Below are 18,296 nucleotides of genomic sequence, written 5' to 3' on the forward strand. Positions count from 1 at the left end.
CCTTTAGACGCCCCGTTAAGTTATAAAGTAGCTCAATTTTTAAAAACGCGTCTCGAGACACGTGTTCTGTTCTTTTCGTTGCGCTGGGTATAGCTTTTTGCACAAGAACGTGTTCGTTGTGAACGTTCTCTTAGACGCCGTTTCAAGTTATAAACAACGTCAACTTTTAAAAATGCGTCTCGAGACACTATGCATTCTATTATATGCCTTGCGCTGCGTCTATCATTTTGCCCAAGAACACGTTAGGTGTGAACAGCCCCTAAGACGCCGTGTCAAGTTGAAGTAGCCTACTTCAACTTTTTAAAACGCGTCTCGAGACATGCATTCTATTACATGCGTTGCGCTGCGTTTAGCTTTTTGCACAAAAATGAGTTTGGTGTGAACGGCCCCTTAGACGCCGTGTTATAAAGAACTTCAACTTTTCGAGACACGCGTTCTGTTATATGCGTTGCGCTGCGTCTACATTTTATTTATTTATTTATTTATTTATTTTAGCGCCAAAATGACCGATGTTGATCCATTTAAGAAAACAATCACCCATTTCCTCCAAACATGTTTAGGCGTTGTGGGCAAGAAGCGACATTTATTTGCGGGAAAAGTGTGTGAATTTCTTAAAATCACACAAACAGGGTATCAAAATTAATACGTAACTCATTTAGAGGACGTTGTTCACCAAACAGCGACGTTCCCCTCTCTCAAACTTTCTCAGGTGTAAACTTTCACAACTTTTTCCTTTCGTCAGAATTCACGCTAATTTCACTAGAAAAGAAAACATAGTGAGGCCATTTGAAAACCTTGTCTTTAATTATTCCTTTTTCTCTGTAGAAATAATGATATTTCGCTTTAAAAGCATTACATAACTGAGGTTTTTTTTTTTTTTATATGTGTGTGGTTTGAAGATCTACACTGTCATCTAGAGGTTACATGTAGTAGGTGAAGCTTATTCTGATCTTTCAACATCAAGTTCAGCTCTGAAAGCCACTGAGTGACTTTGCACTCAGCTGCTGGACTGTATTAAGGAACAACATTAATGAAATTACATTACAATAAGCTGTTTAGTATAATGAAAGCTGTAATGTATTATCTGAATGTGGGCCGACCCATTCCACCACACTCTAATCCTCTCCTGCAACACAGCTGTGCACAAATAAAATGTAGAAAATGAAGGCAAAGCATGAATATGTCACTGTATTGTGACAAAACAGGTGTGGAACAAATGGAACTGAACTGTAGTCACATGATGAGGGTGGTCGGGGTAGACTGAGGCTTGTGCTCTCATTCTGAGCACACATTTTCTGATGCATTCTCAGTCCTGGATTATGGAGCTGACAAGAGTATCATAGAGGGTTTTAATTGAAAGTGTGTCCCATAGTGCTCATGTTAACTCCAGAGTCAATGACAACAGCAGCAGCATCAGCGAGGGTCCGAGCATGGCTCCACCAGAATCACCAACTGAAAATCAATTAAACAGTCATTGTGAGAGGTTATCTAGAATATTGCAAGACATTGTATAAAAAATATTGTGATTTCGTGTGAAATGGTCTTACGGTTTAGATGTGTAGCCTTCTTGATCCTTGGATTTTCTATTCAAACAGACAGATTTTAAGATTAAAAAACTAACCTGCATAAAATAAAAAAAGATAGTAAATTAAGAAAAATGTAACAAATTTAATCCCATTACTGTAACTATAGACATGTTCCACAAAGTTTGACAACCAGAAAGTGTCCGCTTTGTTTCTCAATTTTTAACAGTATATCAATTTTACTATATTTCAGTAAATTTTTCTATTTTTGTATTACAAAAATATTTTTTAATCATTTGAAACCAAGCAAGCTTCTTTTTGTGAAAGTGTTTGCTATATTTCTTTAAAATAAAATGCCACTTGGTTTGATATTTTGTTATTTAATGCAAATACATACATTTTTAAGTGTGCCTTAAGTGTCAGAATACTTTATGGGGCCAATACATATATGTACATACATACAGGCCTATTTAAAGGGTTAGTTCACCCAAAAATGAAAATTCTCTCATCATTTACTCACTCTCATGCCATCCCAGATGTGTATGACTTTCTTTTTTCTGCTGAACACAACGATTTTTAGAAGAATATTTAAGCTCTGTAGGTCCATACAATGCAAGTGAATGGTGATCAGAATTCCAAAAGCTCCAAAAAGGAGATAAAGTCAGCATAAACATAATCAATCGGACTCTAGTGGTTTAATCAATGTCTTCTGAAGTGATCCAGTTGGTTTTGGGTGAGAACAGACCTACTATATACCCTGACATCTACAATCTCCTTGGTGATCATGATTTCAAGCTCGATTACACTTCCTATAGCGCCATCTAGCACTCTGCACATGCATCAAGCACTAGGAAGTGTAATCAAGCTTGAAATCATGATCGTGCCTAGAGATTGCAATGACAAGTCGTACAGTGAAAAAGATGTTACATTTTGGTCTGTTCTCACCCAAAACCAACTGGATCACTTCAGAAGACATTGATTAAACCACTGGAGTGGCATAGATTATTTTATGTTGACTTTATCTGCTTTTTGGAGCTTCAAAGGCCTGATCACCATTCACTTGAATTGTATGGACCTCCAGAGCTGAAATATTCTTCTAAAAATCTTCATTTGTGTTCAGCAGAAGAAAGAAACTCACACACATCTGGGATGGCATGAGGATGAGTAAATTATTATTATTATTGTTATTAGAATTTTTATATTTGGGTGAAACTATTATTTAATCTACATGAACAAGAACATAGCCAAACAGAACTCTTCAGTAACAAATTTGAATTGACAGGTGTTCATCACATTAACTGTGGACATGTTCCACAAAGTTTGACAACCAAAAAGTGTCCACTTTATTTCCTAATTTTTAACAGTATATCTATTTTAGTATATTTCAGTACATTTTTGTATTATTATTTTAATTATTATTTTAATCATTTGAAACCTAACAAATTTCTTTTTGTAGAATGTTTTTCTTGAAAAGTGTGTTTGTGCTATATGTTTTTAAAGGGGTCATAACATAACATGCCTTTTTATTATTATTATTATTATTTTAATATGTTCCTTAAGGTTCACTTATAATATTAGTACAGGTTTTTGCACAAAAAACAGTCATATATTTTTCAGAAACACTCAATTTTGGTGCTGCTTCTCCTTTAAGACTTGACAGTAAACGCCCACTGTTAAGATTGGCTCTCTGCCCTTGACTGACCTGCTCTCTCTCCTTGCCATCTCACTGCTCAGGGCTACTGGACGGGCTACGGAAGTAATTAAAGGTAAAGTAGGCATTGATGTGTTGTTGTGTAGGCGATCAGATGCAATTGCTACCACAGTGTGACATTACAATGACCACATTTACATGCATTTAAGAAAACGGATTATTCCAGGGTTTTTGCAGTAAGCGGCGTCTGAAATGTCATGCAAATAAGAAAGCAGATTTCCTTACGCCATTTAGGGGATTAAGAGAAAGAGATTTAACACACCCAGGTTACTCCCGGAAAACACGGATTATGTGGTCATGTAAACGCATAAGTGGCATTCTTACTGGTTTTTGAAGAGTGCGCATGTGAACAGACCAGATAACAAACATCACAGGATGGAGCCCAACAACAAGTCAACACAGCGGAAAGAATTCAACATTTCTGAGAGTACAGTGGGAAAAGCAAATACACTATAAACTATATACATTTATGCAAACCAAAGTAAAATATCGACGATCCCTCATGTTCGCGTACTGTATATGCGCTTTTACATTGGGGGAATCCCAGAGTTTGACGTAAGAGTCTAAACCCACTATTGCAGGGCAATTCCACTGCAGGTCACGATAGGAAGTTACGAAAACAAACACAGCAACCATTCTGGAATATCTGGAAATAAAGTGAAAAAAAAAAAATAAAAATAGTGAAGTCTTCCTTGGATACCTTGTTTGTTATTTACACAAGCGTTGTGGGGAAATTATGTTGCTGTGGAAAAAGCTGCTTACTGACCAAGCCGGGAGTAAAGAGTATGCCACTTAAAAAGTGCATGTAAACGGGAATGCTACTTTCTTGCAATACGCCACTTTCTGGTATCCATGTAAACGTAGTCAGTATGAAGCGTAGTCAAATATAGAGAGCGAGTCATTTTGGCAGCTTGGTTTCAACAAATTCTCTTTTTGCAGTAAGGAGGAAGTTTTGAGTTCTGAAACTTACAGTATTTTTTCATAGTACAATAACCTAATAAATGTTAAAAGATCAATGAAAATTTTATTCCTCATGTCATGATGACCCCTTTAAAAAAATGCCACTTGGTTTGATATTTTGTTATGTAATGCAAAGAGTTTCATACACTTTTAAGCATGACTTAAGAGTCCAAATAATTTTTTGGGCCACTAAATATATTAACATACTGTATATTTAATACACATGAGCAAGATCAGAACCCTTCAGTAACCAATTTTAATTGATAGGTGTTGCGTTCTACATTTCAGTCACAAACAATAAATGTGCATGTTGGTATTAAACTGACCAAACACTATGAGTGCTCCATGATTTTTCATCTACAAATCATACATGTTGATGTCTGAACAGGATGAGGCATTTTATTATTAAAGACTGTGAGAAATGTGGATGTTGGGAATAATCTGAACATTTTGGGGCATGTGTATGCTGGGTACATACAGACAAAACCCTGTGTGAGATGAATGTCAGCTATATCGAGGCGATTGGATAGAGACCAAACACTATGAGGCATCTGAGTGTTATCTACAAACCACCTGAAATTGCATGTGAAGTTTCTGGTACTTACCAAACACTATGAGGCGGGTGTGCATGTTGGTTGATCCCAAAGGGTTTTGCACTGTGCAGCGGTACATTGAGCCATTGAGCTCAGCTGGGACTCTCTCCAGAACCAGTACTTTCCCAAATCTCTCCGCACTGCCATCCAGCAGGGGTCCTCCCACGCGTGTCCATATGAACAGAGGCTCTGGAAACACTTCATTCTGTAACATGCAGAGAAAAATGAAATATTCAAACACTTCAGACACTATGCAACAAGCATAATATGGCTTGTTATGCCCAGCCTGACTTGCAGAGTAAATATTCAAATCACAGACAAACCTAAAATATTTATGAGTTGCCAGGAAGACCTCTTCTTAATAAACACCATTGGCAGAATTCATTTGCACACATTTTATCCTCAAAGCAAATTTTCAAAAGAAACTCTCCAGGACATTTAAGGTCTAATACTCACACTTAAAACATCAGAAGAAGTGTAATTATTTTTGTTCAACAACATTTCTAAAATATATTTCTGGGTATTATAATATTATAGCTAAATGGTTAAACATCAGCCTTTGCAAAAGACATAAAACAGCATGCCATGCACTCAAATTAGAGTTATCCTATTTTACTGAAACAAAAACATGAATCACTGGTACTGTTAAGCTGCAAATCTGCACACTGTCACTGCACCCCTTCATATTTTAGCCAGTATTGACTTTGATGATTGTACCGCTTTGGGTCCCATTTGGAATCCTTCCACTTTGATGCGGACTGTGTCTGCCACTTTCGCTCTGCTTGGTGTAACAGAGATTTTTGGGCCTTTTGGAGCAGCTTTTAAACACAATGAGAAAGTGTTGTCATTTATGTCATAGGAGGACTGTTAGTCAAGGTATTCAATGATTTTATTACATAACTGCATCATACTTTAATATACATCCAGTGGGGTTCAACAGTCCACTTTGAAAATAAGGAATTAATAATTAAATTTAAGCTTGGAAATAAACTGAAAGTTTAAGGGTTTTGAAAAATCTAAAACAAAGAAATGTTACAATGTCAAATAATTCAACATTTAAGATTCTTGGTCACTAATTAAATATGCAAATGTGAGAAACTGACCATGTAAACACCTGTATACAAAGTGAGTTTTTCTTGCTTCCACTAAAGCGCACAAGATACTCTTTGAAACATTCTCAAATCATGCTGGGATAACATGGATCATCAGGTTTTGCACAATAAATGTCCATGCCAGCTTGAGAGCATGTTGTCATTAAAGACATAAGCATGCTAAATACAAATAAACTTTGAAATTCATGTTAATTTTTGAATTCAGTTTTTCACTTAAATTGTAATGCTGATAATATAATTTGTTGGAGTGTCAATCGATAACATTTTTTTTAATCAAATGAATTACATGACATGCTAATTAATTAATCGAAATGATAAATCGCATATATCAATATTTGCTGAGGAGGGCCCCCAAATAAAGATAATTCAGTATATAACTAATACATGATATTTAAATTAGAGCTGTCAAAGTTAACATGTTAACGCATGCCATTAATTAAAAAAAATGTTTAACATGTTAATTTTTCTTAATCGCAATTAACACATTTACCGTTAATAAAGCATAAACCAGCATAAACACTGGTCAGAGAAGAGCGGAGTCATTACACTGACGCACCCACCACACACACACACACACACACACACACACACACACAAACAAAACAGTAATTCCATGTCAGTGATCAAATAATGGAGAAAGGACCTCTTAACGGTATTTGTTGTACAAAACAAGCCCAGATGGGACTTGTTGTATAAATAAAGTACTTTACAGCCTCTGTAAGGCACGTAAAGTCTTGACTATCGCAAAAATGCAGACCGAGACGTTGTCTGCAAACGCATTCATGTGGAGTTTAAAGCTGTGCTTGATGCTGACACTGATGCCCTGACGTGAATTGTGAATGTGGCTGCACAATTGCTGTAGCAAAACAGATAGCCACAGTCTGCCGGATGATTAATATTGTGGAGGACAAGAGATTTAATGTCCATTGCAATGAATATGCAACCAATTAGTCACACTCCCACTTAGACTTTGGGTAACATTTAACATTGCTTCTTAAATTGGTGCGAATTTAGTGCATTTTTATCTTTATACTGTGGAGGGCTTTGTTTGGAAAATTTTAATAAAACATTATTGTTACATATTGTTTTCTTTGCTTTCCTTAGAAGGAAATAAGTGCATTTTGACAGGAAAAGAAGTATAATTAGAGTCATATTTCACCACTTTCAAAACCAGCGATTAATTGTGATTTACTATAAAAAAAATTATGCAATTATTCACGATTACAAATTTTAATCGACTGAGCACTCATTTAAATAATTATATATAAATACAGTATATATAATAAATATAATGATTTAGACTATTTTATTATTGTGGCAGACAAGTAAAACATTAAAGAGACAATACAAAAAGTGGCTTTAGAAGTCAAAATATTTTTTGATTTATTCCCATATCACTGAACAAGCCAACAGTCGACAGCAATACATTTTGCAATTTCAGTTGGTCAATCTGTTCTGTTCTCATGTGGCGTGTTCTTGTGATCCTTCTGCGCTACTTTTAATTGTTGGTCTACGTACTGTACATATGCATCAGATAGATGCTATTGGAGTGTCTCACTGGTTTTCAGCATCATAAATGCCACGTTTTTAGGATGCTGTGGCAAGTTAAAAGTAGTTGAAACTTGAATTGTGGCTCGAGATCCTTGCATTCAGTTGCATTCTGTGTGACCGGCTCTAATTCTGTGGCTGTGCTGTTTGTGAAGTTTGATGAGGTGCACTGACTGCCCCCTTCTGACGTGGCTTGTAAAAACACGAATTAACATGTATACTGTGTCCGAATATCCATGCTTCCCTACTATATATTATTCCAAAAATGGCATGCCAATGGAGTAGTATGTCAGAATCCTCAGTATTTATAAACCGTAACCAAGAAATACCCAGATGACCAACTATTTCCTGAAATGTGGATCGACTAGACACTCTGCAATCCCATAATCCCTCGGGAGTTGAGCAGACGTTCAAACGTCACGTTGAAAATGCTGGATTTAAAAGAATGGCGTTAGACCCTGAGTCGACGGCTCTTTTCATCTGTAAGTGAAATATATACCAAAAAAGTTGTTCCTTGTGCTTAAATGATGCTTGTTTAACAAAACCAGAGTAGATTATTTTAGCCATTGTTGTTATTACATCATATATTCGAGTAACGGGTCAATACCCATGTCCCCGGATAAAGTATGTCCGGAATCTATTCATACTGCTCACATGCATACTGTACCTAAAGAATGTACTGTTTTACAGGCCGAGAAGTGCAGCCTTCATCAAATACAGTCCATATTCTGACAATACGCAATTTTGGACGCATATTTTTATTACGGAATTTCCGTTCGGGTCTGAGGGCGTCAAAATATATATATATATATATATATATATATATATATATATATATATATATATTTTTTTTTTTTGTTTTTTTATTTAATTAATTGTACTAAATTAATGAGTTTAATGTAACTTGTTATGCAAAAAAAATAAAAAATAAAAAAAAATAAACTATTCAATTTGAGAAAAAGTTTCTCAAGTGGACTTTTGACTTATACCCGACTGAATATTTACATATATAAATAGATATACATTCAATATACATAAACAAGATCTGAATCTAATCTGACACTCACAGAGTGTAACTTCTGCCTTCATGGGCATGGAAAGGGCTGGGTGCTTGACTTCACAGCTGAACAGAGCCTCATTGTCCAGTTGTGGGTTCAGGTGCCAGGTGAGCATTGCTTGGACCTCCAGAGTACCGTCATGTAGTTCATACTGAGTATGGCTGAAAAAGTACAACGGGCTCGAGCTGAGCACCCAGCGAGGGAATTCTCTACTGATCACAGTCTCTGGGATGACCTCAGTGGTGGGGCTAGGTTCCTCCTCACCAGGGGCTCTAGAAGTGTAGCTGCGTTGGGGTCTGTCCTTGTCCAGACGCACCGGTTCGCTGTAAGGGCCCAGGAAAGACTGGGACTTCTGCACTTTTGTATCATCCAGTTCTCGGCTGATAAGTGGCTGGTTATCTTTGGCTGCCAGCAAGCCTCTGCTTTCTACTTTCTCAGAAGATGTGGAAGTATGCACTTCAATTAGTTCTCCATCCCTCTTAAAGTACACCTGAGTTTGGAGACAACACAGGCAACAGAATAAGTAACAAAGGTGCTGAGACAAAAGACACATTTTTATTCATATAACCTTTGCATTGAGTATATCTGCCTTTATTGAAGTTTTAATTTGAGCTTGAATGTTTGAATCTACTAACCACAGGGGCAGGTTTTCCTCCAGTAACAATGCAAACAAGCGTGAAGTTTTGAGCCTCGTAGCGATTGAATCGAGCTGGCTGATTTGCAGCAATGACAGCTATAGATTTTGGTGGAGCTACGAAAACAAAGACAATGAAAACTCATTATAAATGTATAGCTTCACTGCAGCATTTCAAAGGAATATGGAAAGATGACAGTGCAGCATTCACAGTGATTATTAGTATCTTCCCCTCAAGGGAACATTTGTGTCTCAGACCAGAAGAAACTCATTTAATGAGCTTTCAATTTATAAGCAAACAAGTGCATTAGTTAAGCAAGATCTATATCACAATAGCACAGTGGCTTATTAATCCCTGTGAAATCTCACTGATGTCATTCCAATAAGTGAACTCTCACTTCTATCTCACTCACACGTCATGGCAAATTATATCCACTGGGAGTTTTTTATTAATTTACCAGTGCAAGCAGAAGAAATTCATTTCAATACCCTGCTGAATATCCCCAGACTGTTATGGACATATGGACATGTGGGTACATGCACAGGGAAATAAAAACAACTATTTGTTTGGATTAAACCAGTAAGTGATTTTACCACAGGCAAGGGGTGTTCTTAGGCACAGGCAAAACTCTTATAAAGCGGTGGCAACTGCAATGTGATAAAAGACACCAATGTTCAATAATAGTTACATTTATTACTAAACACTTCTTCCAACAAGTAATAGAGTTCATTATCCTAACTTTTTGCAGTTGCCAAGTAACAAAGCAATCTTTTGGTACTTTACTGTAGAATACACGGTCAAAGGTGTGCATTTGTTGTCACAACAATCTGTTTTATCATTTTTATTAACTACCAGATTCATTTGAAATTTTGTCTTGGTCTTGGTTGACCACATTTACAAGATGTAGGCCTACCCACCTTTAAGGTATCCCCATAAAACTAAAAATCCATTAAATCAGAGTAAGCAGATCTCTTCTAGTAGTTAATCGTGAATTTCCCATTATCATTATTACATTTTATCCTCTTTGGAACCCAAGTTCTCACTTGATTTTTGTTTCAATAATTGAAATTTAACGGCTAAAATAAAAGGCAACCGCTAACAGATATAATGGTTTTGTGTTAATGCAACCAGACACTAGAGCGGTGGTTCTCAACTAGGGGGCCGGGTCCTACTTGGGGGCCTCAGCAAACTTCCAAGGAGGCAACAATATGACTTTACAGCTTAACTCAAGATGTAGGCCTACATTTAAACTGATTGTTCCTGAAATATTTATAGTCATGAAATAAATTACGATTAAGTATTTTATTCTAATAAGATGGGGGCCTTTGAAAATTGTCTTGGACAATGGTTGGCCTTACAGTCAAAAAGGTTGAGAGCACATCACTGTATTGCTTGTCTGCACTATGCATCAGTGTTCCAGTTTCGACAGTAACTATGGGTGATGAATGGTTTATAGATATACAACTAGAACCTACACATAACATTAAGTGTGATACTCCCAGATGCCAGGACCACCTTCTCTCTAGACGCTCTGTCATAGATCCCCACGTGACATTCATATGGTCCGTCATCTTCCATTTGAACCTCAGGGAGCCTGGGAACATTAAGGAACAATCTGTCTAAACACATAACAGCAGCCATAAAAATAGCATGGTGCATGCTGAGAGAAAAGCCAGATAATATCCACTCCAAGCTGAAGTCTTCTGGATATAACTATCACCTGACAGTAGACTGGTAAACAAGGTCCTCTCTTCTGCGAAAGTCCTCCATGTGAGAAAAATTGGTGTTGTACATGGCATCATAAGTAAATATTTTCTGTTTTGAGGTACCACCCTCTGTCACCTGCAAAAACATGAACAATGTACAACTATGCACTTAACAATGTATTTTTAAAGGGATAGTTCGCTCAAAAATGAAAATTCTCTCATCATTTACTCATTTACTCGTGTTTGACTTTCTTCTGCTGAACACAAATGAAGATTTCTAGAAGAATATCTCAGCTCTGTTGGTCCTTTCAATGCAAATGAAAGGTGTCCAGAAATCTAAAGGTCCAAAAAGCAGATAAAAGCAGCATAAAAGTAATCCATAAGACTCCAGTGGTTAAATCCATATCTTCAAAAATGATATGATAAGGTGGGTGAGAATCAGATCAATATGTAAGTCCTTTCTTACTATAAATCTCCAATTTCTACTTGCACATCTGAAAGTCACACGTGGCAACTGTTTAGTTTCACTTTCACATCTGAAATTGAAACTGGAGATTTTTTTAGTGAAAAAGGCCTTAAATATTGATCTGTTTCTCACCCACTCCTATCATATCGCTTTTGAAGATATTAATTTAACCTCTGGAGTCTTATTAATTTCTTTAATGCTGCTTTTATCTGCTTTTTGGATTTTGATTTCTGGCCACCACTCACTTCCATTTATGGACCAAAAGAGCTGAGATATTCTTTTAAAAATATTTGTGTTCAGCAGAAGAAAGTCATACACATCTGGGATGGCATGAGGGTGAGTAAATAATGAGAAAATTTTCATTTTTGGGTGAACTATCCCTTTAAGGGCAAAATTGATTTGAAAGAAATAATTCATACAATTATGAAGATATTTTCTAATTAAATCTTTGATGTTTTGTTATAATATGCCCTGAGTATCACCTTAGATATAGGGAAATTTAGTAAATATATAACTGCCCTCTATGACAGAGGTTCTCATCTGGTGGGTCGTGACCCAAAAATTGTTCGCAGGTCTATTCTGATACAGTCACGAATAGCAGGAAAAACAATGCTAAATGTAAAAAAAAATCCTACTGATACAGTGAGTATAGACTCAGTTATAGTAAAATAAATAGGCTTATCAACTTAAAAAGAGAGAAGAAAAAGCTTCCCATTTCTTTTAAGTGATTCAAATCAAACAGAATTTTGGTGCAAATTTGGTGTCACTTGGTAATATAGCTAATACTATACTAATGCAATATTTGGCCCAGAGTCTGTTCCATAAGTTAGGCTTGCAAATGATACTTCTGCTGCTGTTTGTTCATTTACAGAATTGTCAGTTTTAATATTCAGCCACCTTTACAACCTGAAATATATTTTCAGGCACATTTTTACCTTTATGATAGGCCTAGAATAGAATAGAATAGAATAGAATAGAATAGAACAGAATTATTCAAAGGTTAGATTACATATTTTTTAACCACACATGTATCTGGGACATTTTTGTCACTTTTGGGGGTATTTATGCCTTGAGCCCTGGTTAAATTCTGACCCTAATTCCCTGACCCTGAGTCTATGCAGTTCATGGCAATGATAATAATGTAACATTTGATTTTAAGGACAATTCTGTTACTTTTTTACTGTAAACAGTTTTGGTACTGTGTTGGGTTGCCACTTGATGTCCAATGTAAAATCTGGGTCCTGAAGCAAAACCAGTTGAGAAACACTGCTCTATGATATGAGGGGTTTATTACATGTATTATAGTATGTAACTTTTGAACAATTTCCTGTGAGGTGTAAAGAAGCAGTGAAGCTGATAATTTATACTTATAATTTTCTCAGTAATCAAATAATCACATGCACACCGATACACTGTAAATGATGTGACAGAAATTTGTGTCATGTAAATTGTTTGGCATCCTGATCATGTTAAATTGAATGTTGTATCTGGTATCCCATCAGGCCTGACATACACATGCCTCTGTGTGACAAGAAGATAAAAACAGCTTGTCCTAAAATCACTGAGCCATGCACACTTAATCCAGAATATATTTTTATATTTTTGACAGCTTCTGTTCTCACGTCAGTTTGCCAACAAAACAACAACGGAAAGAGTTTGACACAACACATAACTAGTATACGGATATCAAGTGATCTATATTTACAGGATCCTGATATAAAAGATGCGGCACGCAAAGTTGCAAAGCTCTGAGCCCACTTACCCGAAACCACACTATCTCTCGAAGGTTGCCATCAGTCCTGAAATTGCACTTCAAAGTCACTGTGTCCCCCATAACCACAGGAGGGAGAGGCTCAATGGTGACTGTTAAATAACCTGGAAAAAGAGCAGTCACTTGCAGAATGCTTTATTGCATACTCAAATTGTACAGGCCGCCCTTACAATCCCATCCAAATTATGAGCACTGAGCTCCAGCAAAATTACTATGCTCTCCTCATTTCTAATACCATTAAGTTATATGTTAGTGAAACGGTGCTTTGAAGAACCCAATATAAACCTCATCAAAGAAAGGTCATACTGCAATGACTGACAGTGATATTATAGCAGATAATGAGGACTTATTCCAAGTAGTAGATATTTCAGATCCAAATGAATATAAATGGATGATTTCGAGAAGTCCAAAAATGTCTCCGTTCTCAAGTTTCATGAACTTTTAATATTTTCACTGACTTTCATCACTGCATACCTGACAGGCATTCCTGATTGCCCATTATTTATTTATTTTTTTTTAACTTGTGACAACATCAGTGCAGAACAATAATGTCTACAGTATATTGCACACAATGTTTCCAGTACATTGTTTCACTCTCATCAAAAACAAACCACAAAATAGTGCTACACAAGTGACTTAGTGGTACACTATAAATTGAACACCCATCTGTTCTCATGCATTTGAAAAGATGTTGCACACACATATTCTTCAACATGTTACAGTATTACATAATGGCTGTTACAGGAATGGATTTTGTGTGTAGTTTGATGCCTAAAGACAGAGCTACATGTCATCTCTTCCATGACTTTCATTTATCAATGGTGCCAGAGCTGTTCCCCTATTCTATTTAAAGGGTTAGTTCACCCAAAGATGAAAATTCTCTCATCATTTACTCACCCATGCCATGCCAGATGTGTATGACTTTCTTTCATCTGCTGAACACAAATGAAAATTTTTAGAAAAATATTTCAGCTCTGTTGGTCCTCACAATGCAAGTGAATGGACACCTAAAGTTTGAAGGACCAAAAAGCACATAAAGGCAGCATAAAAGTAATTCGTAAGACTCCAGTGGTTAAATCCATGTCTGAAGAAACAAATCTGATATGCATGGGTGAGAATTAGATCAATATTTAAGTCTTTAAGACTTTTTTTTATGATCAATCCCCACTTTCACTTTCACATTCTTCTTTTGTTTTTGGCAATTAGCATGCTTTGTGCATATCGCCACCTACTGGGCAATGAAGAGAATTTATAGTAACAAAAGACTTAAATATTGATTTGTTTCTCACCCACACCTGTCATTTAGCTTCTGAAGACATTGATTTAACCTCTGTAGTTTTATGGATTATTTTTTATGCTGCCTTTATATGCTTTTCAGACCTTCAAAATGTTGGTACCTATTCACTTGCATTGTATGGACCTACAAAGCTGAAATATTTTTCTAAAAATCTTTGTTTGTGTTCTGCCGAAGAAAGAAAGTCATACACATCTGGGAAGACATGAGGGTGAGTAAATGATGAGAGAGTTTTCATTTTTGGGTGAAGTCTTAATTTACTCAGATTTGACCAGCATCTGACAGAAAACACTGTTAAATCAAATGCCTCTGTATTCAGAACATCACATGAAAGCAGCCATGTCTTGCTGAGCACTGCTTTTCCATTGAACTGTCACCATGTACCGAGCAGGCATCATTGTGGGAGGCAATCGTGCTATAATCTGTCACAAATTCACTACAAAATCCCGCTGCTTCACCGTACTGGCTTTTTAAGTGTGACGGCAGCGAATGGATTATTTTTTCCACTTTTTTTTCTTTGCCTAATCCATGGTATTTTTTTTCCCCTATCAACCAAGTGATTCTGCAGGTCACCCTACGTGCAGTGCAGGGCAGTGGAATGTCCTGTGACCCTCAGGCACTTAGTTCTTCATGCCATCATTTACTGAGAAAATGCCACAGAGTATCCTTTAGGAAGCTTATGTGGAGACCATGTGTATTTTTGAAATACAGGGTTTATGACAGACCCAGACAACTTAAGCACATTTCATAGACTGCAATAATCTTGGAAATCATGGAAAATCAATCTCTGGTCAAATGTCAGATTTAGCAGAGGGAGTTAATGCATTTAAAAGGTGATGTGCCAGGATTATTTGGGTCACTTAGATGTATTCAGTAATCTATTTGATTATTATACAAACACTGGTAAAAGCATATAAAAGAATACAATGTAATAAAAAAATGTGTGTGGGCTAACAAGAAAGGCCACAATTTGTTATCTACAGAGCTTCTGAACTTTTGACCAATTCATTTTCATGACTTTGCCATGCTTTTTCCAGTCATTCATGATTACTGGATAATATATATATATTTTTCATTTAATAGAGATTGTATTCAAAAGAGCAATTTCTAGTCAATGAAATATTTTAGAGCTGAGCATAACTAGAAAAATGTATATTCACTATAGAAATTAGGTAACACTTTACAACAAGGTTCCATTCGTTAACATTAGTCACTGCATTAAGTATCATAAACAAGCAATTGACAATATATTTTTACAGCATTTATTAATCTTTGTTAATGTTAGTTAATAAAAATACAATTGTTCATTGTTAGTTCATAATGCATGAACTAATATTATATATTAGTACACATTTTTATTTTAAAAATGTACTGTATGTTGAAATTAACATTAACCAAGATGAATAAATGCTGTAAAAGTATTGTTCATTGTTAGTTCATGTTAACTCATTTCCATGACTTTTCTAAGACTTAAGTTGAGGTCTTATTCATTTTTATGTGTTTTCCAGGCCTGGAAATTGTAATTGTAAAATGTCCTGACATTTCCAGGTTTTCCACGACTGTTGGAAACCCTGTATCTATGAAGAATCAAGATCGAGATCAAGCCATGATGCGTAATTCAAACAATTATGAAACCTCCCGAGGAGTTACCTGAGAAATTTCATCCACTTGTCAAAATAAATAAATAAATAAATAAATAAATAGATGACCTTAGGTAAACACAGCTGACTTTTGGGAAATGCACTTTGTCCCAAACTGCTATAAGTATTATATTATATTATATTATATTATATTATATGTTATAAACAGGGTTGGGAGGGTTACTTTTTAAATGTATTCCACTACAGATTACATGCTGTAAAATGTAATTTGTAATGTATTCCGTTAGATTACTCAAGGTCAGTAACATATTCTAAATACTTTGGATTACTTCTTCAGCACTGGTAGATTTTTTTGTTTTGACTATAAAAACTCTGCCAGTACAGTAAGACAAAATACACATGTTAAAAATACATTCTCTGAAAAACCTAAATATTTTATGCAGTGTTGTTTCTAAAACAAGATCAATCAAACTGATCTTGTTTTTTATATTTTTACAGGAAAACAATACAAAAATTATTATCAAGAATATGAGTTTTGCCCTAATATCAAAGGTCTTGAAAAATGAAATTATGATCCAACGTAAATTTTCTTGATAAAAAAATATGATCTTGTCTGGTAACATGTGCATGTAAAATGGATAGAAATATAATTTTAGCTTAGCGTAAAGCTGACAATTTACACAAGGTTTATTTCTATTTCTTCTGCTCCAAACTTGCTTCAAACTTACTTCTCTGTCTGCTCGTATGAATGTAACACTTCATAAGAAAGTGTTTCACCGCTGTTCAAATGCACTTTGGATCGCATCATTTATATGTATAAATGTTTTCTATCTGAAAGGACTAAATATTAAATGAAACAAATGACAATAAAATGCAAAGTAATCTCTTCAGTAATCAAAATACTTTTTGAATGTAACTGTATTGTAATTACCAATGATTTAAATTGTAACTGTAGTGGAATACAGTTACTTATATTTTGTATTTCAAATACGTAATCCCATAACATATATTCCATTACTCCCTAACCCTGGTTATATATAAAGAAATAGTGCTAACACACATGCATTTTCCTAATTCCTATGTACTTCTAATATGATCTGACCACTTGACATTAAGTCCTTCCCATATTTTCAAGGGAAGGAGAAATGACATGATGCCAGCCAGCATTATTTAATTACTACTACAGTAATAAATTTGATAGCTGTAATTACTGATTAATTTCCAACACAAGCACTCTCTATCCCTCTCTCTGATGTACAGGCATGAACGAAAAGAAAAAAAAAAAACTCTACATACCCACAAACACTTACAAAACACACAAACATACTTTACATAACATCATACATTTGTTTGCTGTATACTGTAGATACTAGATATGTTTGCTTTATTATTTAGCAATGATTAACCTTTAATTATTTTAGAGTGCAGATAACCCCCCAAAAAGTGGGTCAGGACAAAAGATTAAGCTTCATCCACAAAATAACCACCCATCAAAATCATTAAACAAGTGTACCTGAGTTTAGCAGGCAAGATACATCAGCACAGAAACCATGTAGTCAATATACAGTACAGCAATTCAGTACTCCAGATGGTTGTAAGAATAGTGACATGGAGAATAATGTAACTTATTAGAGACTGGTTTATGCATGCACACAGACATTAGGAGTAAATGATGAAGATGTGCCTTAGGTGGTTTATGGATACTAAAATAAAGTTAAGGACATAGATGAAGAGAATGCAAAGTGTTTCTTGCCTCACAGCAAATGCGTAAACACGGTATTAATTGATCCCATTTAGAGCTATTCTCTGAACAAATTCTCTATTCTCTAAAGAGCTGTTAATCTCCATACAGGTGTCTGTCTCTACCTGCTGTCTCTGAGCATTCTCGTGTACATGACGACAAACAGAAATTTAAGTAAAACTTACCTATGACGAAATCCAGGAGATCAGCACACAGGAGCAAAGATAAAGTGATTACACTCATCTCTTTTATTTGCTAATTTTAATATCAGTCAAAAGCACAAGAATGTCACTATTCCTTTTTTTTTTTGTTATGGAAATGTCATCCTCCGTACAAAGCTGAGATACTGGGGAACTCTTCGCAATTCTCTCGGTAATTTCTCATCGTGTTCTTCTAACGGCGTAGCAGCATCAGCGTCGCTGTGGGTTCCGTCGGGCGGAGATTATCAAAGCAACAGATTTGAATGAATTCATTCTCTCTTGCACGCGCGCGCCCTCCATGAGCGCGCACTCATATGCACACACACACTGAGAGGGGAGACCGGGGCTAGTTGTCACACGGGGAAGTTGTCTCAAGA

General features: G+C 35.8%; 1 protein-coding gene across 1 annotated transcript; it reads right to left on the reverse strand.

The window, feature by feature from the left end:
- Positions 1-801: 801 nt before the first annotated feature.
- Positions 802-18,143, reverse strand: LOC127420160 (immunoglobulin superfamily member 21-like). Its single transcript, XM_051662209.1, has 10 exons — positions 17,905-18,143; positions 13,075-13,187; positions 10,861-10,982; positions 10,616-10,734; positions 9,141-9,256; positions 8,515-8,995; positions 5,505-5,605; positions 4,800-4,992; positions 1,548-1,583; positions 802-1,452 (listed from the first exon to the last, which is right to left on the reverse strand). Exons 1-10 carry the CDS (start codon positions 17,960-17,962, stop codon positions 1,376-1,378), a joined length of 1,416 nt encoding a protein of 471 aa, XP_051518169.1. The 5' UTR covers positions 17,963-18,143; the 3' UTR covers positions 802-1,375.
- Positions 18,144-18,296: the final 153 nt, after the last annotated feature.

The sequence above is a fragment of the Myxocyprinus asiaticus genome, chromosome 29 (genome assembly GCF_019703515.2).
Source record: "Myxocyprinus asiaticus isolate MX2 ecotype Aquarium Trade chromosome 29, UBuf_Myxa_2, whole genome shotgun sequence".
NCBI lineage: Eukaryota > Metazoa > Chordata > Actinopteri > Cypriniformes > Catostomidae > Myxocyprinus > Myxocyprinus asiaticus.

Bases quoted from the DNA above. Each gene is read 5' to 3' on its own strand.
- LOC127420160 (XM_051662209.1), bottom strand. From the start codon at position 17,962: ATGAGTGTAATCACTTTATCTTTGCTCCTGTGTGCTGATCTCCTGGAT. The intron at 10,735-10,860 runs GTGATAGTTATA...TAATGTTCCCAG, and splicing joins GTTTACCAGTCTACTGTCAG to GCTCCCTGAGGTTCAAATGG. The intron at 4,993-5,504 runs GTACAATCATCA...TGCATGTTACAG, and splicing joins TCCAAATGGGACCCAAAGCG to AATGAAGTGTTTCCAGAGCC.